The sequence below is a fragment of the Sitophilus oryzae genome, unplaced genomic scaffold (genome assembly GCF_002938485.1).
Source record: "Sitophilus oryzae breed Bouriz unplaced genomic scaffold, Soryzae_2.0 scaffold_1536_pilon_pilon, whole genome shotgun sequence".
NCBI lineage: Eukaryota > Metazoa > Arthropoda > Insecta > Coleoptera > Curculionidae > Sitophilus > Sitophilus oryzae.
In genome coordinates this window covers 2,513,970-2,537,939 of record NW_022146210.1, presented here as the reverse complement: position 1 = coordinate 2,537,939, position 23,970 = coordinate 2,513,970, and the positions used below count along the sequence as shown (strand labels likewise).

Below are 23,970 nucleotides of genomic sequence, written 5' to 3'. Positions count from 1 at the left end.
AAAATCAAATTAAAAGAATTAGAATTTACAATTTTTTTTTGAACTAAACACTTTTAAGAACGCTGCCAAAGAAAAAAAAATTAGGAACTGAAAATTTTAGTTTGCGCATGTGCAGAAAGAGTTTTTTCGGCGTCAGCGATGGCTATGAAATGACAATCGATGATATTTCCCATATAAGTTTACATATAAAATGACAGCGATCTTCATTTCATAGCCATCGCTGACGCCGTTTTTATTCGATCATACGATATTAAGAGATTTTACTAATATTTTGCTGTTAGGTACTGTGAGGTCACGTAAAAGGAAAATAAATGCACAAAGGCAAGGTATGGAGTACTTAGAAGCATACGACAAACAACAGTATACATACTACAGACATACTGGTATTAAAATTTTGTTGGGCTTCATTGATCCCTCTTCCTGGATATGGACATAGAAGTAGCTCTCTGATACCATATGCTTGGTCGCCAAAAATAACAAAATGCATTTCATCTAGAAACTTTGTGTTTGCTTCTAACTGTTCATAAAGGCCAGATTCCCTGAATATACCAGCCATCATGACGTCTGCCAGGAAATACACCAGTAAGACTTGCAGTAATACCATCGGGACAAACCACAGACTGGTATTTTATACAATGTAATCGCTTATGTCCAGAGTAATATTCTTCTTGATCCTCTGTGGATCGACAAACAGCTCGAGCGGTGCCATCAATGAACCCCCAACAGTTCTGAACAGCAGCCCCTTTTGCAGTTATACTCTGCAATATAGAGAAAATTATTAAAAAAACAAACAATCACTATTTTTTAAGTATAGCTTGTCTAATACTTGAAAAAGTTAAAAAAAGTTACTAACATCTGCATACATTTGAAGGCGATTTTGATTTAACCAGTTTAATCTTCCAATAGGTGTCTGTGATTTTCAAAAACAAAATTGTTAATAAATTTTTGCAGCTCCGTCTAGAAAGACCCTTACCGCTCTCTTACATAAGATCCCTTTTTATACAGGAATAAATCCAGCTATCATGGAATCACTCAAGACCAAAGTTTCCAAAATGAACGAAAATGAGAGACTGTGTAGCATTATATTTGATGAAATGTCACTTGATTGTACACTACAGTTGAATAAGGGTCTGGATATTATTGAAGGATTTCAGGATAATGGAGGGTCAGAGAGAAAGCCAGTTATTGGGGATAGAGTAATGGTGTTTATGGCTAGGGGATTGTGTCGCAAATGGAAATAGCCCTTAGCCTATTTTTTTAATGAAGGTGGCATGAAGACTGACACATTGGTCAGATCTATTAAAGAGGTCGTATTAGCATGCCAGAGCACAGGGCTCAGAGTTAAAACGCTGATATGCGATCAAGGCACATCTAATGTTGCTGCGTTCAAAAAATTATATGAAGACACCAACGCCATTTTCCTAAGACAAGGCATAGAAAATAAATTGTTTGGCATCTTGATTAATGACCAAGAAATAGTGCCACTGTTTGACCCTCCACACCTTCTTAAAGGCATTCGGAATAATTTCTTCAAATATGATATTCAATTTAAATGGAGAAGACCAGAACACATCGTTAAATTGTTCGAAGTTGAAGAAACTGAAGAGTATGATTACAAATTATGCAAAAATTTAACGATACAGCATATTAAAAACACGAGAAAAATGAAAGTTTCTGTGGCTGCACAAATTTTTAGCAGTAATGTTGCCCGCGTTCTTAAGGTGGGATTCGACCAAGCGCGCAAAATGTTTGAGATTGTTAGCGAACATTTTTAGTCTCAAAATTTGCTTGGTGGAGACGGTGTTCACGCACATTTGCAATCATTTGTTTGTGTTCCGGTCGACGTCGGTGCATCAAAGTTATTCGCTGTTTGTGCGCATTTAGTGGAAACGCTTTCACAGCATACGGTTCGAGTTTTTGATCAATTCTGTTTCCGTTTACAAGTGAACGTATTTTATTTAAAGGCAATAATAATAATGGAGCGGGACAATGAAAAATGTTTACAGTTAATAGAGTTCTACAAGTTGAAGCCAGAAATATGGCATCTACACACAAATTTCATTACAACAAAAATAAAAAGCAAGATGCCTGGAATGAAATCGCCAAGTATATTGGGACTCCTATTGATATAGTAAAGTTAAAAATTAATTCTTTGCTCTCCTCATTCAGGAGGGAAGGGAAAGAGCTAAAGAAAGAAAATGGGTTAGTATCTACTAACCTTTTCCGGTCCCAATCGATTTTCCTTCTTTAGCTCTTTCCTATTTTTGCAAATTATTCTGTTGATGTATCTTTGATAAGACGGACCATGGGATTATGGCAGAAAAAATGTCACAAATGGGATTTGATAATAAATTAATAAAGTTCTTTTCCTCATATGTGCGCAATGTACGCAAGCAATATGTTGAATATAATGGTCACAGATCGTGTCCCTTTATAGTCACTAGCGGTGCACCGCAGGGCAGCTGTTTGGCACCACTGATATTTTCAATATACATAAACGATATAGTGACCCAATTAAAGAGATGTTCGCTTTTATTTGCAGATGATCTGAAGATTTTTAGTGTCGTCCGGTGTAAGGATGACTGCATACGTCTGCAGACCGATCTTGATATTATCTCTAATTGGTGCGTGGAAAATTGGCTTGCTTTAAACACCTCTAAATGTAAAAAAAATCCTAGAACGATTTATGTCCAATATGCGTAGAGACTGGAAGGACAGATGAACTGTGGTGGCGGTGCAGATCATGTGGTACTTGGCTTCATGCTGCCTGTACTGCGGTATCTCAGCCAGAAGACTTGGATTCGTGTATAGAATGTGAATAGACATTGATCGATATTATCCTCCTATGATCGACATTTCCCTTCTACATGATCGATATTAACCGACCATAGGTGGATAATATCGATCAAGTTATAGTTTGTATTTTATATTTTTCACATTTGCCTAATCGAAATACAGAGGATTTGTTTATGTTATTATGTTGTAAAATGAATAAAGTTTAAGTTCCATACAGAAAATCATACTATTTTTTGAAATTATTGCTTTTGTCTTCAAATATCTGTTAAGTGATCGATATTCGATCCCTTTCCCCTACCTTATTTATTTAATCATTAATTTTATGTTATTATATACTGTTATAATATAGATTTAAAGAGTATTTATGATTGTATTTATAGGCATTTATATGAATATTTTTTCCTTTTTAATTACTAAGTTTATTTTTGTATAATGTTAATATTTAATATGACTATAAACTTTTTTTCAATTAGTATGTGTTATTAACTTCCATATTTAAACAGTTTAGTTCAATTGTTAAAGGATATTTCGGATATATTTCTAAATATACTCGAAATTTCTTTAACAATTGATCTAAACTAAAATAATAAATAATTAAAATTCCCTATTCCCTTTCCCCTCCGCTCCCCTTTAGTTTCACTACAATCGCCAGAGGCGCTGTTCATTGCACCGGGCATGTAATGGGAGTTGCCGGGCTATTAGTATATCTCTTGTCTATGTTTATCAGTGTTATTTTGAAGATCGTGCGACGTGTAAAGGTAAGTTCATATAGCAACGAATCACGAATTGTTGTTTTTGCAAAGTCGTAAAAATTGAAATCATCATTGTTCATACGAAAACGAAATTCGTTGGCGTTTCTAGGGATTTCCAATTTTTCACTAGGCAGTGTTCCAGTGTTGCCTTGCGTTTGAGGTTAGAAAAGGAGAAGGGTTCTATTTATATTCTGTGTTTATATTTTTTTTGCTTTATTGAATTTTGCTTGCATTTTTTGCAAAATAAATAAAATTTAAATTTTTAACATGAACGAGAACGTACTTTATTGGCGATATAGACGCAGACGTGTAATAGCAGTTTACTTGTTGCTTAAGAAGATGCGACAAAAAAATAATAGATCTGTTGGTGTCTGCGAAATCTTTAAGCAATGACGGTCGCAAGGAGCATTTCATAATTTGGTGCAAGAAATGAGGGTAAATGATGAGAAGAAATTTAGGAACTACCATAGAATGTCCGTCCAAGAATTCGATTTCCTTGTGGACAAGATTTCTCCATATACAACAAAAACTTACCATACCCGAGAGCCAATTTCTCCACCAGAGATGTTATCTGTTACTCTTAGGTGATACTACTTTAGCACTAATCTCCTAAATATTATTTGTTGGTACAGTACCACCACACCTTCTTTCTATCATCATATTTTATTTTTAGATATTTGGCTGCTGGCTCTAGCATGAAGAGCTTATCTTATAATTATAGATTGGGATTAAGCACTGTATCAAATATAATCAAAAGTACATGTTCAGCTCTTTGGATATCTTTTAACAAAGAATATTTACCAATTCCCGACAAGGAAAAATGGCTCAAGATAGCAACAGATTTTGAGATGAAGTGGAATTTTCCCAACTGTTTGGGGGCAATTGATGGGAAACATGTCAGAATACAAGTAATTATAGTTTATATTATTTATCATTTAAATTGTACCTATATACTTTATTGCTGTTTATTTTTTTTATAGGCACCTCCAAACACTGGATCGGATTATTATAACTACAAGGACTTCTTCAGCCTCATATTGTTGGCAATTTGCGATGCCAATTATTGTTTTACAGTCATAGATATAGGTGCAAAAGGTAGGCAAAGCGATGGAGGGGTTTTCCGAAACAACAACTTTGGAAAACAACTTTTTTCCAATTCACTTGACTTGCCTCCTCCAAGAAGACTTACAAATGATGTACAACCAATTCCCTATTATATAATAGGGGATGCAGCATTTCCATTTGGAACCAATTTAATGCGGCCATATCCAGGGAACTTCCTCCCACAAGAAAAAAGGATATTTAATTACAGGTATTATTAAGTTTTAAAAAATTGTGTAGAAGCTAACATCTACATTATACTAATGTACTTAATAATTTAGGTTAAGCCGAGCAAGAAGGGTGATTGAAAATACATTCGGAATCCTCGTTTCAAAGTGGAGGATTTTGGAAAGGCCCATAATAGCAAAATTAGAAACAATTGCAAAAATGATTGCAGCACTTGTCTGTTTGCATAACTTTTTAAAAAAAAGTGATGCAGGAAAATCTGAGAATAACAAATACTGTCCTTCAAGTTATGTAGATCAGGAGAATGAAGCTGGTGAAGTTATAGAAGGGGAATGGAGGACTGTTGTAGGAACCGCATTAAGCCGAACAGAGAGATTCGGGGGAAATTCATATAGTCAAAGAGCAGCTAGTATTCGCTCCTTACTTACAGATTATTTTGTGAATATTGCACCCATACCTCCTCAATGGACTAAATAAGTGTATTTAAAATATTTTACATGCATATTTATCTTATTAACTTTGTTTTGCAGTTGTATTTTTAATACTTATTTTGTGCTAATAAACGCCACTTAAAAATAGGTAGTATTTATTCAGTTTCAACAAACTCTGCATATTCAGAATACACTTTGTTAATAAATTGCAATTCTAGTTTCATCCGCCTTCCTGCAGGCAATTTCTCCAATACAGATTGAACTGTCATCAGGGCTGGGGAGAGTTGTGGTTGAGGGGGAAAGGTTGGAAGAGGTTCCTTCACAATATTTAGCAACATATCTTCTGTGTCTGCTAAAAATAAAGCATATTAAAATACATAAATTTGGATATAATTATTGGATATTATTGTTCCTCTCTTTGACCTGTAAGTACCGTATGATCGAATAAAAACGGCGTCAGCGATGGCTATGAAATGAAGATCGCTGTCATTTTATATGTAAGTTTATATGGAAAATGTCATCGATCGTCATTTCCAAGCCAACTGGACGCCGTTTTTATTCGATCATACGGTATTTAAAAATATTCTTTATGGGTATTTCGCCACTGCACTGCAAGAAAATCTACAAAATAAAATAGTTATTTTTTGTAAACACTGCTGCGTTAAACCTAAACGGACGCTGCTTGTCAGAAATTATGTTTACAGTAATACAAATTTGTGAAATACCCATAAAGAATTTTTTTGGAGAGACGAATCCGCCACATAGGTATATACATTTTTTATTTAAAAATAGTCATGCCATGCATATTATGATTGCTTAATCATGAGTTTAGCATAACTTACTTTCTCTGGCATTTCTTTTTTTGCGCTTGGATGCAGGTGATGACAGGTACAGGTCATTATCACTGGATGATACACTTCTTGACGGAATAAAGTCCTTTGTTTTATTATTATCTGTAGTTCCTACTTCAATAGTATTCGCACAGATATTCGATGTTGTAATTTTCGGCATATTTTTTCCAGCCAGGAAAAGAAAATTGTCGAAATATTTCCATTGCTTTTTCTCATTTGTTCCCGAGCCTGAAGGGGTGTAAGTTCTGCAATAGTTAAATTAAGACATTAATTATGTGTCGCAATTACCTAACTGATAAAATCGTTAAAAGGCACAGTCGTGGCCAAAAAAAGTTTCCAAGATTTGTACATACATACTTCAAATGTTTTAAGAAAGTGTCTCGTAAGTAAATTTTTTAATTAGGTTTTCTAGAGTTAATTTTCCTCCCAATTCATTATAAACCTCCATCCATAATCTTTCTCTTATATCTTTGCCTCTTTGCTTCAGAGGCAGGGTATGATCCCACAATGCTGGCCTCGCTTGGACAGCCTCTGCTAATTTTCCAACAAAGTTTTTGTCAGTTACTAATTCTGTTTGGGATTCATTTTCAATCTGTATGGATTGCGACGACAGAGACTCCTGAGTTTCTGCACAAGTGTGTTTTTCAAATTCTTTCAAAGTTAAGGTTTCCCCACATTCCCCGCACTCAACTTGGTACTAAAAATTTTGCTGATATGAAAATAAATAATTTACTTAAAAAAGTCGGCAAAAAATAAATTACCTATCCTATAAATACCTAGTATAATATTAATAATTGAATATTATAATACTATTAATTACTTACATCAAATTCAGACATCACAAATAACAAATAATCAACAGTCAACAGTAACCTAACCTAAAATGTTAATATTGTTAATCTGCAAACTGTCAAATTAAGGCCAAATTCGTCACGAATATCGGAAAATCTTGAAATGAGTTCAAGTTTCCCGCCCCCTAGATTTTAAATTTTACGAATTCTTAAAAACTTAAATAAGACACTTCTCAACTTTCTCCCCAATAAATCTGACCAATGGCGTTAAAGTTCGTGATTCGTATTTCGTGATTCGTTGCTATATGAACTTAGCTTAAGTATTCGGAGTTGAGTTTAAATAAAATGTCGCGTAAAACCTGGGAGTGAATTACAATGCCCTATATTTGGAGCTCATAAATGTATTGATGAAAATGTTTTGCCGAGATATGAAGATATGAACAGGTAGGGCTAGTTGGGGTAATGGTAAACAGAGGCAATTGTAAACAGGTCCAATAACTTTTGAATTTGGCGGGTATGGAATAAGTCGACTGGCTACAGTGGCCCCACATCTTTGATGTGGGGCTTTGATTATTGACTCGATTAAATGAGTCTCTAGTACTATTCGTTTATGGTGCAAAAACATTTTTTTGAGTATTTTTACTTATAGTCATGGTACAAGAATAGCTTATAGTGTACTCCTTTAAAGACTTTATTCATTGGCCACGTAATATTTGGTTTGAATTTAAATTAATTTGCCCTGTGGTGATTGCCAAATGTATTTGTTTTTTTGAGTAATGTTGACTATCGTTTTCATCACCCTGTATAATAGAATTTTGTTAAATTTGAAAAATATTAAATTTAATGAATAAATTTAAATAAATTATGTAAGATTTTTAAACTTTTAATAAACCATAACATGTAATTCTATTTATGCCAAGATTTTAATAAATTCGACCGAATTCGAAATTCGTGTGTGCCGGGTGGTTGAATATGGTTAAGAGACGGGAGCTACACTCGATGGTTTTGTTTCATATGATCATAATAAGTGGATCCCCTCCCTATCTAACCAATAAGATAATGTTTAGAGAGGATGTTCATACGTTGAATTTAAGATTTAGGGGACTTCTCTCTCCGCCACTATACAAGACCGCTTTGTTTACGCGATGTTTCTCTTACCAGGTTTTTAAACTTTATAACGGTGTTTTTAAACTTTATAACGGTTGTCTGAAAGTCTTACAAAAACATAGCTTTAAAAGTAAACTTAAAAATATGCTAATGACTCTTCCCTCTTAGAACATAATATACCTACTGAATTATATGTATTGAGTTTGTTTTGTTTTTTTTTCACATTTTGTTCCCGTTTACTTACTACTAAGGGCTGAATTGTTTTCTGTGGGCTTGGGTTGTATTGTTATGTATTATGTAGTTTTTGATTGCCAGTGTTAAAAAATTTAAGATGTCGTGTTATAAATGATTTAAATTTTGATAATTTAACAATTTAAAAAAAATGTCAATGTTTAAAAGTGTTTAAATATTTTATTGGGGCTGAACTAGATCAATTTTTATTGCTTTCAGCTTCCTTTTTGCAATTATGATTAAAATGGTATTATATACTTTTTTGTATTATCCTTATTTTTATTTATTTTATATATTTTTGTCATATTGTTGAATTGCAAATAAAGTTATGATTATTATTATTATTTAGTGTTGTATTAGTAAAATGCATGTTACAATTTGAGATTAACTTTTACGGAAAATGAAGTATAGAGGTGTTTACAAATGCCCCAGTAAAATAGGATTGCGTGGCAATTGTAAACTTGATTTTGAGGTAATAGTATATAAACACGTGTTAACATTGATAAGCTCCAACACAGATATGAAAAAGAGCAAAAAAAGAGAAACGTTAAAAATGTATTGGTTAGGTTTGTAGGAAGGAAGATTTATATATATATAAGTTTTGGTTTCTTAAAACTAAAATTACTTTTTAAAAAAATTTATTTTTACTGAACTACAAGTTAACAGTGTGAAGGCTCGAATCTGACTGCCTGAGAATAACGGTTGAGTTCCCAAGGAAGGAACTGCTGACGCTGACGCTTGGGATGACGGGGTCCGCTAGGTGGGCTGCTCCCATAATGTCTTTATAACAAAATGTTTTATTTTGACTCCATGGGGAAAATTGTAAACGATTAAACATATTGATAAACTCATAACCCAACTAAAAACAAACTTGTATAGTTCTTGGTTCATTATTACCCCATTTAAAAAGTATGTTTACATTTATCCCAAAATAGGACAATATTTGATTTTCCTGTGGGGTAAATGTAAACAAGTTTTTTTTGGAACCTATTGCAAATTTCTAGCTGTCCATCAAAGCACCTGTTAAATAAAGTGTCTTAAAATACATACATACAAACAGATACATGTGCCATCATCTCGTGGGGAGATTCCTCACATAAAAATAAGACTTATTTTTCATATCAACATAGGTCCGATTCTGCTTTGTTTCCCAGCTAGAGGGTGTTAAAGACTTAATAATTTTTCGATTTATTATAATTTTCTTCCACGTACTTTTATTGATTTGAATGAAATTTTGAGGGTAAACATTACTATAAGTGCTACATATTTTAATGCTAAAAAAGGGTCGATAAATTCATCAGGGACGTGCATATGGGTTATCACTGAAATATTTTTGAAAAAAAAAACATGTGCGCCACTGACTTTTTTTCTTTTGATATCAAAATTGTGTAGGACGTTTAATGCGAATTAAAAAATATCTCAAGTTCGCCTCCTTGATGAGATAAATGCAATTTTATTAATCACAATTAATAAAATTAAAATAAAAGTTAAATTAGTAAATTAATTATTTTACCTAATTTATTACGAAATATTATTACTATTAGTTATTATTACTGTTAGTCCAACATACAGCAATTTCAAATAATAAAATTATGCTATTTAAGATAATTACAAAAAGCCTAATTTTAAAAAGTTTTAACATCATGTAACTCTAAAACTATGCATTTCCATACCTATGTTTATAGGAACTTTTATACATGTATACATTTTGATGAGGAATCAATGAATACCTATTTAAAACTCTCTCAAGTTAATGATATTGTTTTTTTAAAGGTTGCTATTAGACTCGGATAAAGGCAAATTAATAAAAAAGCGTTATCTCATCAACAAGGCCGAAACCGACAAAATATCAAGAAACAACTTTTAATCGGCATTAAACAGCTTACAATATTTCGCTAACAAAAGAAAAAAAATGTCAGTGGCGTACATGCTTTTTTAGAAAAATATTCCAGTGATAACCCATATGCACGTCGCTGTCAATATAGCGACACTTTTTTGCCTTAAAATATGTCGCATTTATAGTAAGTTTTATCCTCAAAATTTCATTCGAAACGCTCAAAGTACTTGGAAGAAAAATATAATAAATCGAATAAATATTAATAGTTTAACACCCTGTAGTTAGGAAACAAAGCAGAATTGGACCTATGTCCAGAGATGGCACATTTGTGCGATCTTATTATTTCAGTATCATCAGTACTTATTTGTTAAAACAAAATATTTCAAAAATTGCATTATATCACAATACCACGAAATTTTACTTTTAAAATTTAATTTCTATTGTCAATATAAAAATATTTTTAGGATACACAACTAAGATAGTTATTTTTTTTATAAAAAGTATTTCAAGTTAGTACAATTTTCAATGTCTACACAACTTAAGACAATCTTATCACACAAAAAATCGTATTTTTTAAAATCAGAATTAATAAAAAAATAATATTTAAAAAATAGAACTACCATGTTCGGAATAATAAAAAAAATGGTATATGATATGGTACTTTTTCGAAGCAAGAACTCAGGGCCAACTACCAACATGGCCTCCCAAACTTGCCCGCAATAAACTCTTCCTCTACTGGTAAGTTAATACTTTAAATCAAGAATGTGTACACCTTTTAATTTTCTAAAAATATCAGTGTAAATAATTTTTCGTTGCACTGTTATTAGGTATTCTTTAAAAAAAAATAATATACAGGACGGAAAAATTCACCTAATTTAATTTGTAGTATTATTTTTATATTTACTTATTTTTCTTTTACAGAACTACCAACTGCCTGCTTATGCTCCCCCTAACTATGAGACTCAAACCTTCGTACCATCTCCGGCCCCTGTAAGTCATTACTTCATACTCTTTTTTTTGTATAAAACAATCAACTTTTGATTTCTAACCACAATTTTCTCTTGACGGAAGATAATCAAAGGTCAAAATGACATTTCTCAAATAGAACTACCATGTTCGCAATAATGAAAAATATGGTATATGATATGGTAATTTTTCGAAGCAAGAACTCATAATGTAGATTATTTTTTAATTTAAGAACTTTCATTAAACAAATACATTTTTTACAGTCGTACCCAGTACCCAGTTTTATGAATCCTGGACCATCCGTAATCCCAGGATAATGTGTGTCTCCTACTAGTTACTACTATGGCCCTTCAGGGCCAACTACCAACATGGCTTCCCTAACTTACCCGCAACAAACTCTGCCTCTACTGGTAAGTTGATACTTTGAATCAAGAATGTGTACACCTTTTAATTTTCTAAAAATATCAGTGTAAATAATTTTTCACTGCACTGTTATTAGGTATTCTATAAAAAAAATAATATACAGGACGGAAAAATTCACCTAATTTAATTTGTAGTATTATTTTTATATTTACTTAATTTTCTTTTACAGAACTACCAACTGCCTGCGTATGCTCCCCCTAACTATGAGACTCAAACCTTCGTACCACCTCCGGCCCCTGTAAGTCATTACTTCATACTTTTTTTTTTTGTATAAAACAATCAACTTTTGATTTCTAACCACAATTTTCTCTTGACGGAAGGTAATCAAAGGCCAAAATGACATTTCTCAAATAGAACTACCATGTTCGGAATAATGAAAAAAATGGTATATGATATGGTACTTTTTCGAAGCAAGAACTCATAATGTAGATTATTTTTTAATTTAAGAACTTTCATTAAACAAATACATTTTTTACAGTCGTACCCAGTACCCAGTTTTATGAATCCTGGACCATCCGTAATTCCAGGATAATGTGTGTCTCCTACTAGTTACTACTATGGCCCTTCAGGGCCAACTACCAACATGGCCTCCCAAACTTACCCGCAACAAACTCTGCCTCTACTGGTAAGTTGATACTTTGAATCAAGAATGTGTACACCTTTTAATTTTCTAAAAATATTAGTGTAAATAATTTTTCATTGCACTGTTATTAGGTATTCTATAAAAAAAATAATATACAGGACGGAAAAATTCATCTAATTTAATTTGTAGTATTATTTTTATATTTACTTATTTTTCTTTTACAGCACTACCAACTGCCTGCTTATGCTCCCCCTAATTATGAGACTCAAACCTTCGGACAACCTCCGGCCCCTGTAAGTCATTACTTCATACTCTTTTTTTTTGTTTAAAACAATCAACTTTTGATTTCTAACCACAATTTTCTCTTGACGGAAGATAATCAAAGGCCAAAATGACATTTCTCAAATAGAACTACCATGTTCGGAATAATGAAAAAAATGGTATATGATATGGTACTTTATAGAAGCAAGAACTCATAATGTAGATTATTTTTTAATTTAAGAACTTTCATTAAACAAATACATTTTTTACAGTCGTACCCAGTACCCAGTTTTATGATTCCTGGACCATCCGTAATCCCAGGATCATGTGTGTCTCCTACTAGTTATTACTATGGCCCTTCAGGGCCAACTACCAACATGGCCTCCCAGACTTACCCGCAACAAACTCTTCCTCTACTGGTAAGTTAATACTTTGAATCAAGAATGTGTACACCTTTTAATTTTCTAAAAATATCAGTGTAAATAATTTTTCATTGCACTGTTATTAGGTATTCTATAAAAAAAATAATATACAGGACGGAAAAATCCATCTAATTTAATTTGTGGTATTATTTTTATATTTACTTATTTTTCTTTTACAGAACTACCAACTGCCTGCTTATGCTCCCCCTAACTATGAGACTCAAACCTTCGTACCACCTCCGGCCCCTGTAAGTCATTACTTCATACTCTTTTTTTTGTATAAAACAATCAACTTTTGATTTCTAATCACAATTTTCTCTTGACGGAAGATAATCAAAGGTCAAAATGACATTTCTCAAATAGAACTACCATGTTCGCAATAATGAAAAAAAAATGGTATATGATATGGTACATTTTCGAAGCAAGAACTCATAATGTAGATTATTTTTTAATTTAAGAACTTTCATTAAACAAATACATTTTTTACAGTCGTACCCAGTACCCAGTTTTATGAATCCTGGACCATCCGTAATCCCAGGATAATGTGTGTCTCCTACTAGTTACTACTATGGCCCTTCAGGGCCAACTACCAACATGGCTTCCCAAACTTACCCGCAACAAACTCTGCCTCTACTGGTAAGTTGATATTTTGAATCAAGAATGTGTACACCTTTTAATTTTCTAAAAATATCAGTGTAAATAATTTTTCATTGCACTGTTATTAGGTATACTATAAAAAGAATGAAAATAATATACAGGACGGAAAAATTCACCTAATTTAATTTGTAGTATTATTTTTATATTTACTTATTTTTCTTTTACAGAACTACCAACTGCCTGCTTATGCTCCCCCTAATTATGAGACTCAAACCTTCGTACCACCTCCGGCCCCTGTAAGTAATTACTTCATACTCTTTTTTTTGTATAAAACAATCAACTTTTGATTTCTAACCACAATTTTCTCTTGACGGAAGATAATCAAAGGTCAAAATGACATTTCTCAAATAGAACTACCATGTTCGCAATAATGAAAAAAATGGTATATGATATGGTACTTTTTCGAAGCAAGAACTCATAATGTAGATTATTTTTTAATTTAAGAACTTTCATTAAACAAATACATTTTTTACAGTCGTACCCAGTACCCAGTTTTATGATTCCTGGACCATCTGTAATCCCAGGATCATGTGTGTTGTGACGACTTTTCTGTCGTTACCCAAATAGAATGAAAAAAGAATCCGTTGCTCAGGGTTAGAGGAAAGCTGGGTTCGTAGGTAAGGCTTCTGACTCACAGTGACTTTCTAATGTTGTTAAATATTAAAATAAAAAATGATAATATATAGGCTGCAGAGATTTTAATATTGATGTTAATAGGTATGGTCAAAGACAGTGAAAAGGGCGCCACTTACTTTGTTTATGAGAGTGGTAAAGTAAGAAACCAAAAAGAAAAATATGATATCACAACATAGCTAAAATAAAGTAATCAACAGCATTAAGGGTCTATTATGTTTATCAGGAATAAAAGTCAGAAATAACTATCCTACATTAAACATTTATTGAAAACGAACACAAGTATCAACAATTAGTCAGTGATCCCAATAAAACCGCAAGTTATTTTAATTAGATTCGAATTTAGTAACTGTATTCTTTGAACTAAATAAGCTACTTAATAAAAACAGGTGAAATTTATGTATGTCTCAATATGATGATGTTTCGAAACATGTCACGTACAAAAACCTTTAAAATGAATACGTGTTAATAATTTTCATATAAAATATCATATAGTAAGTAAGAGTGTACTGTACGAATCAAATTATAACTTATAACGTTAAATAAAAAATAATTTTGACTACAATATGTGGGATAAATAGTGATAATTTACCAGGTTATTAAATCTGTTGTCTCAAAATTATAAAATAAAAGCGTACCTTGTGTATCAAACTTAAGACTTATCTGTATATAGTTTCTTATGATGTAAACAGGTAGGTAGGTATTCTCCAGACTAACAGAAGTGGATGCAGATGACTATGGCAGGAGAAGTCTTCGATATCAGCCAAAAGAACGATTGTAATGTCAGGAACATTGTCTTAAGGTCTGCATAGGTCCATACAAAATGAAATGGGTGAAACATACAATAATTACTGCATACCATGTGGTAGTTACTGAGTACCATGTGGTAATTTTACTGAATACCATGGGGTATTTTTACTTAATATCATGTGGTACTTTTACTCTATAAATAAAAAAATAGTTCTCAGGACAGATACTCAATAAAAAAAAACAACTTACGGTCTGAAAATCAGCTTTACATAAATATATTCAAACCATATGCCGATCCAAACCAGTAATTAAATACTCAAATAAACGAAATAACAAACGGAAATAACTGAAATAGAATTTAGTTAGATAGGGCTATATAAAATGGCGGATAAACTTACGGTGGTCATTCCAAGAAGAAACCAAACAAATACGATCTATACTCTGAACTGAATTTAATTTACAAGGTTTTCAAATCTCCAAATCGGACACCCATGCAATGGAAATCGAAAAGTGGATTCAGAGTGCTTTTCACTGGAAAATTTGTCGGACGCCGAAACACGCGTCTTTTTCAGATCCAAATTCCCAGAAAAAAGACCTTCTTCTCCGTTTCAGAACCAAAGCCAAAAAATGAAGTTTGACATCTAGCGAATAGATGCGCTAATAAAAATTAAATATCGGAACAAGAGAAATGCAATTAAGGAAGTTTGGCATATAGCGAATAGATGGCGCTAATAAACAAGACAAGTAAACTGTAAGAAATGAAGTTTGGTATCTTTGGCATCTAGCAAATAGATGGCGCCAATACTAAGAAATTTAAATAAAAATAGATTTTTAAATTCAATTTTATTAAAGGAAAAAAAAATGCTACACTGCCCCCCTCCAAAAAAAAAGAAAGGCTCTCAAAGAGGACTTTCGCCCAAACAACACTAAGAAAAACTAAATTAAATTGGTACATGTTTTTAGATTTTTGAAATTAAATTTGGTGGATGATAACTTCGTGTATCACACGTCCATAAAGGAGTCACAATTGGTAAGTCGCAGTCGGTATGTCAAATCAGGGGAGGTTACACAATCGGGAAAGTCAAAATCACCACATAATCCAAAAAAAAACAAAATCATATACAAAATATATGATAAACTAAAACTAAACTTAAAACTAAAAAGGTATGGGATAGGAAAAGAAAAAAGAATCCCATGGAAGCGCAGATGTTTCTGAAGATTAACCGGTTAACCACTCAAGGTAACTCACCTGTATGAGAAAAAGAAGGAAAATTACAATAGAAAACACAATAGAAAGACACAAAGAAAGAGTGTCTGTTTCTCTCCTATATAAGCGGACGCCGGGGCATAAAATGGATAGAGATAAATAACCGATCGACGCGTGGAGTTACAATCGCCGCGCTAATTCAAAATAAATTTCTGTTAGATAAATAATTAGATAAATTGTGAATAAGTTATAAATAGTTCTCTAAGTCTTTTAATCGTTATTGTTTTTGTTAATTAGTGTTAAATAAATTGTGTTTAAATAAATTGTGACTTTCTATCCACACGGAACCGACGAAAAACGTAACAGTATTATTTTTATATTTACTTAATTTTCTTTTACAGAACTACCAACTGCCTGCTTATGCTCCCCCTAACTATGAGACTCAAACCTTCGTACCACCTCCGGCCCCTGTAAGTCATTACTTCATACTCTTTTTTTGTATAAAACAATCAACTTTTGATTTCTAACCACAATTTTCTCTTGACGGAACATAATCAAAGGCCAAAATGACATTTCTCAAATAGAACTACCATGTTCGCAATAATGAAAAAAATGGTATATGATATGGTAATTTTTCGAAGCAAGAACTCATAATGTAGATTATTTTTTAATTTAAGAACTTTCATTAAACAAATACAATTTTTACAGTCGTACCCAGTACCGAGTTTTATGATTCCTGGACCATCCGTAATCCCAGGATAATGTGTGTCTCCTACTAGTTACTACTATGGCCCTTCAGGGCCAACTACCAACATGGCTTCCCAAACTTACCCGCAACAAACTCTGCCTCTACTGGTAAGTTGATATTTTGAATCAAGAATGTGTACACCTTTTAATTTTCTAAAAATATCAGTGTAAATAATTTTTCATTGCACTGTTATTAGGTATTCTATAAAAAAAAATAATATACAGGACGGAAAAATTCATCTAATTTAATTTGTAGTATTATTTTTATATTTACTTATTTTTCTTTTACAGAACTACCAACTGCCTGCTTATGCTCCCCCTAATTATGAGACTCAAACCTTCGTACCACCTCCGGCCCCTGTAAGTAATTACTTCATACTCTTTTTTTTGTATAAAACAATCAACTTTTGATTTCTAACCACAATTTTCTCTTGACGGAAGATAATCAAAGGTCAAAATGACATTTCTCAAATAGAACTACCATGTTCGCAATAATGAAAAAAATGGTATATGATATGGTAATTTTTCGAAGCAAGAACTCATAATGTAGAATATTTTTTAATTTAAGAACTTTCATTAAACAAATACATTTTTTACAGTCGTACCCAGTACCCAGTTTTATGAATCCTGGACCATCCGTAATCCCAGGATAATGTGTGTCTCCTACTAGTTACTACTATGGCCCTTCAGGGCCAACTACCAACATGGCCTCCCAAACTTACCCGCAACAAACTCTTCCTCTACTGGTAAGTTAATACTTTGAATCAAGAATGTGTACACCTTTTAATTTTCTAAAAATATCAGTGTAAATAATTTTTCATTGCACTGTTATTAGGTAATCTATAAAAAAAATAATATACAGGACGGAAAAATTCATCTAATTTAATTTGTAGTATTATTTTTATATTTACTTACTTTTCTTTTACAGAACTACCAACTGCCTGCTTATGCTCCCCCTAACTATGAGACTCAAACCTTCGTACCACCTCCTGCCCCTGTAAGTCATTACTTCATACTCTTTTTTTTTGTATAAAACAATCAACTTTTGATTTCTAACCACAATTTTCTCTTGACGGAAGATAATCAAAGGTCAAAATGACATTTCTCAAATAGAACTACCATGTTCGCAATAATGAAAAAAATGGTATATGATATGGTACTTTATAGAAGCAAGAACTCATAATGTAGATTATTTTTTAATTTAAGAACTTTCATTAAACAAATACATTTTTTACAGTCGTACCCAGTACCCAGTTTTATGATTCCTGGACCATCCATAATCCCAGAATCATGTGTCTTCTACTAGTTACTACTATGGCCCTTCAGGGCCAACTACCAACATGGCCTCCCAAACTTACCCGCAACAAACTCCTCCTCTGCTGGTAAGTTAATACTTTGAATCAAGAATGTGTACAACTTTTGATTTTCTAAAAATATCAGTGTAAATAATTTTTCATTGCACTGTTATTAGATATTCTATAAAAAAAAATAATATACAGGACGGAAAAATTCACCTAATTTAATTTGTAGTATTGTTGCGGACCCGTGCCGTGTGAACTCAGCCTTAGGCCTGGCCATTCGCCTATGACTCATACGCCCAGCGATGCCGACGTTCTAAGAATGAATAAGAATTGACTAGACAAATCTGGATTGTCTGTTTCTCTCCTATATAAGCGGACGCCGGGGCATAAAATGGATAGAGATAAATAACCGATCGACGCGTGGAGTTACAATCGCCGCGCTAATTCAAAATAAATTTCTGTTAGATAAATAATTAGATAAATTGTGAATAAGTTATAAATAGTTCTCTAAGTCTTTTAATCGTTATTGTTTTTGTTAATTAGTGTTAAATAAATTGTGTTTAAATAAATTGTGACTTTCTATCCACACGGAACCGACGAAAAACGTAACAGTATTATTTTTATATTTACTTAATTTTCTTTTACAGAACTACCAACTGCCTGCTTATGCTCCCCCTAACTATGAGACTCAAACCTTCGTACCACCTCCGGCCCCTGTAAGTCATTACTTCATACTCTTTTTTTGTATAAAACAATCAACTTTTGATTTCTAACCACAATTTTCTCTTGACGGAAGATAATCAAAGGCCAAAATGACATTACTCAAATAGAATTACCATGTTCGCAATAATGAAAAAAATGGTATATGATATGGTACTTTTTCGAAGCAAGAACTCATAATGTAGATTATTTTTTAATTTAAGAACTTTCATTAAACAAATACATTTTTTACAGTCGTACCCAGTACCCAGTTTTATGATTCCTGGACCATCCGTAATCCCAGGATCATGTGTGTCTCCTACTAGTTACTACTATGGCCCTTGAGGGCCAACTACCAACATGGCCTCCCAAACTTACCCGCAACAAACTCTTCCTCTACTGGTAAGTTAATACTTTGAATCAAGAATGTGTACACCTTTTAATTTTCTAAAAATATCAGTGTAAATAATTTTTCATTGCACTGTTATTAGGTATTCTATAAAAAAAATAATATACACGACGGAAAAATTCACCTAATTTAATTTGTAGTATTATTTTTATATTTACTTAATCTGGATAAAACCGATTGTTTGGACCCTAGCAGTGTGCTTGGTACGGATGTAGAAGCAAAACTCGCTAACCACATAAAAAAAATTACAGAAGAGAGGCTTTGCACCGACTAGACAAGAAGTACGCGTTATGGCCTACAATTTAGCTGAAGCTCTTGAAATTCAACATAAATTTAATCGGGAAGATGGTAAATAAATATATGAACTCTTGATAGTAAAAGAATTTGTTACGAACGATTACTTGCATTTTTAGGTAAAGCTGGTAACGTTTGGTTGCTCCAATTTTTAAGACGTAATCCAGACATTACAGTTCGAAAAGCTGAAAACACCTGGAATGTCTAGAAATGTTGTAAACATTTTTCTGGACTGGCTGAAAAACCTCTTCTATCCCAGAAGACCACCTGGAAAGGTTTTACTAATAGTAGATGTACACACTTCACACACAACTAATCTTACTTACAACTAATCTTCAATACCTTACAATTCGCCGAGAACAACGACATTATTTTATTTTGTTTGCCGAGTCACACTACGCATTACCTGCAACCTCTTGATCGTGCCTTTTTCAAGAGCCTTAAGGGCCATTATTACGATTCATGCAGGAGGATGATCAAATGTAACCCTAATAGAAAGTTAAATCGTTTGCAATTCGGTAAACTTTTAGGCGAGGCCTGGGGCAAATCCGCTACAGTTAGCAATGCCGTATCGGCCTTTAAAGCGACAGGGATTTGGCCTTACAATCCAAATGAAATCCCGCTCACGCTTTTTTAACGCCGCCACCAAAAGAGGCTGCTTTGCAACATAGATGTTTCCAAACCCCGCCTCGAGAACGTGACTCACCTCAACCAGGCCCTTCCAGAAGGCAGGTAGAAAACATGGAAGATCCTACTGAAGACGTAACACCTGGGAAACTACTTCACGAACTTTCTCCTGTTCCCGTTATAACCCCAAAAATGCAAAGGGCTCGAACTAACCTAACGGGCAACTTGATGTCATCGGAGAACATGACTCGCATTCGCCAGAAAAAAGAGAGACAAAAACAAACACGCCAAAAAAAGTCGCAAACGAAAAAAAAGCCCCCCAAAAAGAAATCTACAGAAAAAGTGAAACGCAGGTTGGGGTCTACCTCTTCAGAATCTGACGAAGAGATAGTCCTAAATGATTCGTCCAGTGGAGATGAAACTTTTGATGACTTACAAAATCAGTGTGTGTCTCGAAGACTATCGCCTTACTAAGGAAAAAGAGGACTGGATACAGTGCATTCTATGTTCCAGATGGTTGAATGATGGTTGCACAGCCTATATTAACACAGGTCAACGCTGTGGTACCGCCCCCATCATAAAAAAAGGGAAAGAAAAACTAAATTAGCGTATGGTCCATCACTCCTATGTCGATTGGTCCATTTGTCCTATACTGTCTAGGAGAGATGGACCAATTTAAAATTTTAGTTTTGTATTTTTTATAATTATTTGTTATGCTACATTAATGTCTAAACTATGTCAAGGATATCACCAAAGTCTATGTTTATGTTGTACTCTTTTGCAAAGCTTGATTAATATAAATAAACGCCTCATTTACAGTTTTTCAAAAGGTGGTCCATCTCTCCTCGATTTACCCTAAAGCAAAACCGTCATGCTTGCAGGGAGCCTTTAATGTCTGGAAAATGATTAGTTTATCAAGGTATTTACCTGAAAGCTTGAAGAAAGTAATTGATCCTGTGATATTGCGAAATAGTTATTTCGCACATCCTGAAAATATCCTGCTTGGAATGCTAGGGGACACAAGACAACATATTCGAGAGCTTGCTGTCCGTCGAATTTTCAAAACTCGGAATTGTATTAAACAGCAACCACCGCGAAAATTTGATGTCCCACATTCGCTAAATATGAGCACTTCCAGTTATATGGACTTAATTGATTGGAGTACTAGTGTTATAACAGAACCCCCGTTAACAATGGAGTTACCAGAAGAAGTTTTAAATGATATGGTAAAAAATCCAGCTTCATCAAAGCTGTTTTCTGAAACAAAATCTTAACCATGTTACACGCAATCGGTCGAACGGGCTGTAAAAATTGTGACAGAAGTATCAGCTTCAGTTTGTGGTGGTGACAACAGAGATAGTGTAATAAAGGGAAAATTGGAATCACGTGGAATCGTGCCTTCTTTTGGATCCAAGCAAGATTATAAACTAGATTTAATTTGTTTAAAAGTTTTGTCATAATTTCTACCTATTTTTTAGGTTACCTTTGTAAAATAATAAGACGTTTTATTATGTTAGATATTAAAAATATTTTTACCTTGTATATTTTTAAGAATGATGTATTCATTTTATAGTAAATATTAACTTGATTTTACTTAAATAATATTTGTTTAATACTTCTATTTGAAAGGGAAAATATGTAAATAAAAATTTCAAAAATGTCTTTGTGGCAGTTCAAGTTACAAAAATAGGAAAAAAACTATTGAAGAAAATTTGTTTATTTTCAAGCAATTGAACATTTAATTACATGCAAATATGAAAATTTAATTTTTTAAAAATCAAAAATTTAAACTCATTGTGGCAGTTCTAACAATTAAAATTCCAAATTTTTTTATGAAATATTCTTCTTTTCTTATTTCACAACTTTTTTTAACATACAAACATTAGAACTAACAAATTTTTAAATCTTCACCTATAACGACGGCACACCCTATGTATATTGGTATAAAATTTCATTAATAAAAGGCTTGCCAGAAAACAGACCTTACAACATCTGGCTGAATTTGTTTTAGAAGTTCTAGTTTTACCTAATTCGAAAGCGGCTTGTGAAAGTGTATCTTCAAAGGTGAATTTAATCAAAACTGACATTCGGAATCGGCTTTGTACTGTCAAGACTGTAAATGATCACTTTTGTTATCAAAAAGCACAAATGGTGAATGTTATAGCTTAGAGATCAGTCAGACAGTGATAAATGCAATAAAATAAAAAAAATAATATACATATATATAAAAGTGACAATAAAGACAATATTGATGTTTTATTTGAAAAGTGACTTGTTAAAAATAGTAAGCTAGCGGTGTACTTTTATTTTCTGACAGTTACAGTAATGTTCGTGTAGTGTGCAGGTCGCAGCAAACAAAACATTTTTTTAAGATAAGCCATGCTAAATTTTATACTTTTGTCAAGTGTGATTATTGCATTAGTATGTTATTGTTATGTTGTTATTGTTATTTCTTATTATAACCCACTAAAACACAACTTTTTTACTTAAAAACAAGTTGGTTAACTCAGGTGTAAACAAATATTCAGCCGAATGGCGGGAAATTTAAATTTATCTTCTGCAACTGGGGCACAAAGGACCACTTATGATCCTCTGTGGCCCAAAGCAGTACGTTGTGGCTCAAATATAAATTTAAGTGTTTTAAAATTAACTCAATTAGGTGATTTGTGAGTTATATTGTATGTGTGTGTGTGTATAAGTGCTGAATAGACAACAATAGACTAGCATTTTTCCAAGTACAGATTCTATTTTTACACTCTGTCGCACGAGCTCTTCAAGCTAGTTAGTTTTAAAACAGATGTCAATTTTTTAGTTTTTTTAATATAATTAAATAAAACTTAAATGTAATTCATTCAAAAATAAAAGTAGTTTTTAAAGAAAAGGTGACTTTGACATTCAATAAGTTAATTGGCGCAGTCGGTAGGATTCCCAAATCGTATCGCATCGTGTCGTTCGAGTTCGTATCAACGATTTATTGGGAATCAGTGGTGAATCGAACTTTTCGGACAGTCGCTGGAGTGGCCCATTCAAAAATCGAACAACCCATTCGATCGTGAACTGGTGACGTGCCCCAAAGAACAATTCATCGGAGTGTGAAGCAAGCATCCCTCACCCTCGCACGCGGCTCTCTATACGTGTACCTCAGCACCACCACCACGACAGAAACAGACCGCGGCCGCGCGTTCCCGCATTATCTGTCCCTCCGACGACAACGAAACCCCAGGCAGCCCACCTCGAAGCGGCAAACACATTACAAAGCTTAGCCTCTCCCTTTCTTCATAGAACTGCAGGAGATACAGAAAGAAGATATCACTTAAGGTATTATAAAACATGTATGTGTGTTCATGACACTGATTCTAGAGGATACTGTGTAAAAAATGGATTACATTGTGCATTTGCTCATGGTAGTCATGATCATAGACCTCCCGTTTATGATATTAAAGAAATACAAGCCTTAGAAGCAGCAGAAGCTGATGGTAGTGGTACTTCAAATGGCCCTAATGCCCTAGACAAAGAAAGAAATTTAATGAACGAAGATCCCAAGTGGCAAGACACAAATTATGTTTTATCAAATTACAAAACAGAACCCTGCAAAAGACCTCCTAGATTGTGCAGACAAGGCTATGCATGTCCACAATATCACAATAGTAAAGATAAAAGGAGGAGTCCTTAGGAAATTTAAATATTAGGTAACGATAATGTCAATCTTCATAGTCTTCTTAAATTTAGTATTTTCTTCAATAATAGATCAACACCATGTCCAAATGTAAAACATGGTGAAGAATGGGGAGAACCAGGTAATTGTGATGCTGGAGATATGTGCTCGTATTGTCACACTAGAACAGAGCAACAGTTTCATCCAGAAATATACAAAAGTACTAAATGTAATGATGTGCAGCAATCGCGGG

General features: G+C 33.2%; 3 protein-coding genes and 1 long non-coding RNA gene across 5 annotated transcripts; 3 read left to right on the top strand and 1 right to left on the bottom strand.

Annotated features, from left to right (window-relative positions):
• Positions 1 to 1,996: 1,996 nt before the first annotated feature.
• Positions 1,997 to 5,312, top strand: LOC115878919 (protein ANTAGONIST OF LIKE HETEROCHROMATIN PROTEIN 1-like). The gene is made up of 4 exons (XM_030895529.1): positions 1,997 to 2,202; positions 4,222 to 4,456; positions 4,529 to 4,860; positions 4,931 to 5,312. Exons 1-4 carry the CDS (start codon positions 1,997 to 1,999, stop codon positions 5,310 to 5,312), a joined length of 1,155 nt encoding a protein of 384 aa, XP_030751389.1.
• A 50-nt stretch (positions 5,313 to 5,362) lies between these two features.
• Positions 5,363 to 8,335, bottom strand: LOC115878944. 2 transcript variants are annotated; one of them, XM_030895551.1, is made up of 2 exons: positions 6,109 to 8,335; positions 5,363 to 5,618 (listed from the first exon to the last, which is right to left on the bottom strand). In XM_030895551.1, the coding sequence occupies exons 1-2, from the start codon at positions 6,275 to 6,277 to the stop codon at positions 5,422 to 5,424; spliced, it is 366 nt and encodes a 121-aa protein (XP_030751411.1). In that variant the 5' UTR covers positions 6,278 to 8,335; the 3' UTR covers positions 5,363 to 5,421. The 2 variants fall into 2 exon arrangements, with proteins under 2 accessions (XP_030751411.1, XP_030751412.1); XM_030895552.1 differs by having other exon boundaries at positions 5,363 to 5,615.
• Positions 8,336 to 10,774: 2,439 nt separating this feature from the next.
• Positions 10,775 to 13,963, top strand: LOC115878933 (extensin-like). Its single transcript, XM_030895547.1, has 9 exons — positions 10,775 to 10,821; positions 11,005 to 11,073; positions 11,313 to 11,459; positions 11,642 to 11,710; positions 12,589 to 12,735; positions 12,918 to 12,986; positions 13,228 to 13,374; positions 13,563 to 13,631; positions 13,871 to 13,963. The coding sequence occupies exons 3-7, from the start codon at positions 11,418 to 11,420 to the stop codon at positions 13,279 to 13,281; spliced, it is 381 nt and encodes a 126-aa protein (XP_030751407.1). The 5' UTR covers positions 10,775 to 10,821; positions 11,005 to 11,073; positions 11,313 to 11,417; the 3' UTR covers positions 13,282 to 13,374; positions 13,563 to 13,631; positions 13,871 to 13,963.
• Positions 13,964 to 16,705: 2,742 nt separating this feature from the next.
• LOC115878936 lies at positions 16,706 to 19,217 on the top strand. The gene is made up of 5 exons (XR_004049639.1): positions 16,706 to 16,840; positions 17,024 to 17,092; positions 17,332 to 17,478; positions 18,681 to 18,749; positions 18,988 to 19,217. It is a non-coding gene; the product is annotated as an uncharacterized LOC115878936 (long non-coding RNA).
• Positions 19,218 to 23,970: the final 4,753 nt, after the last annotated feature.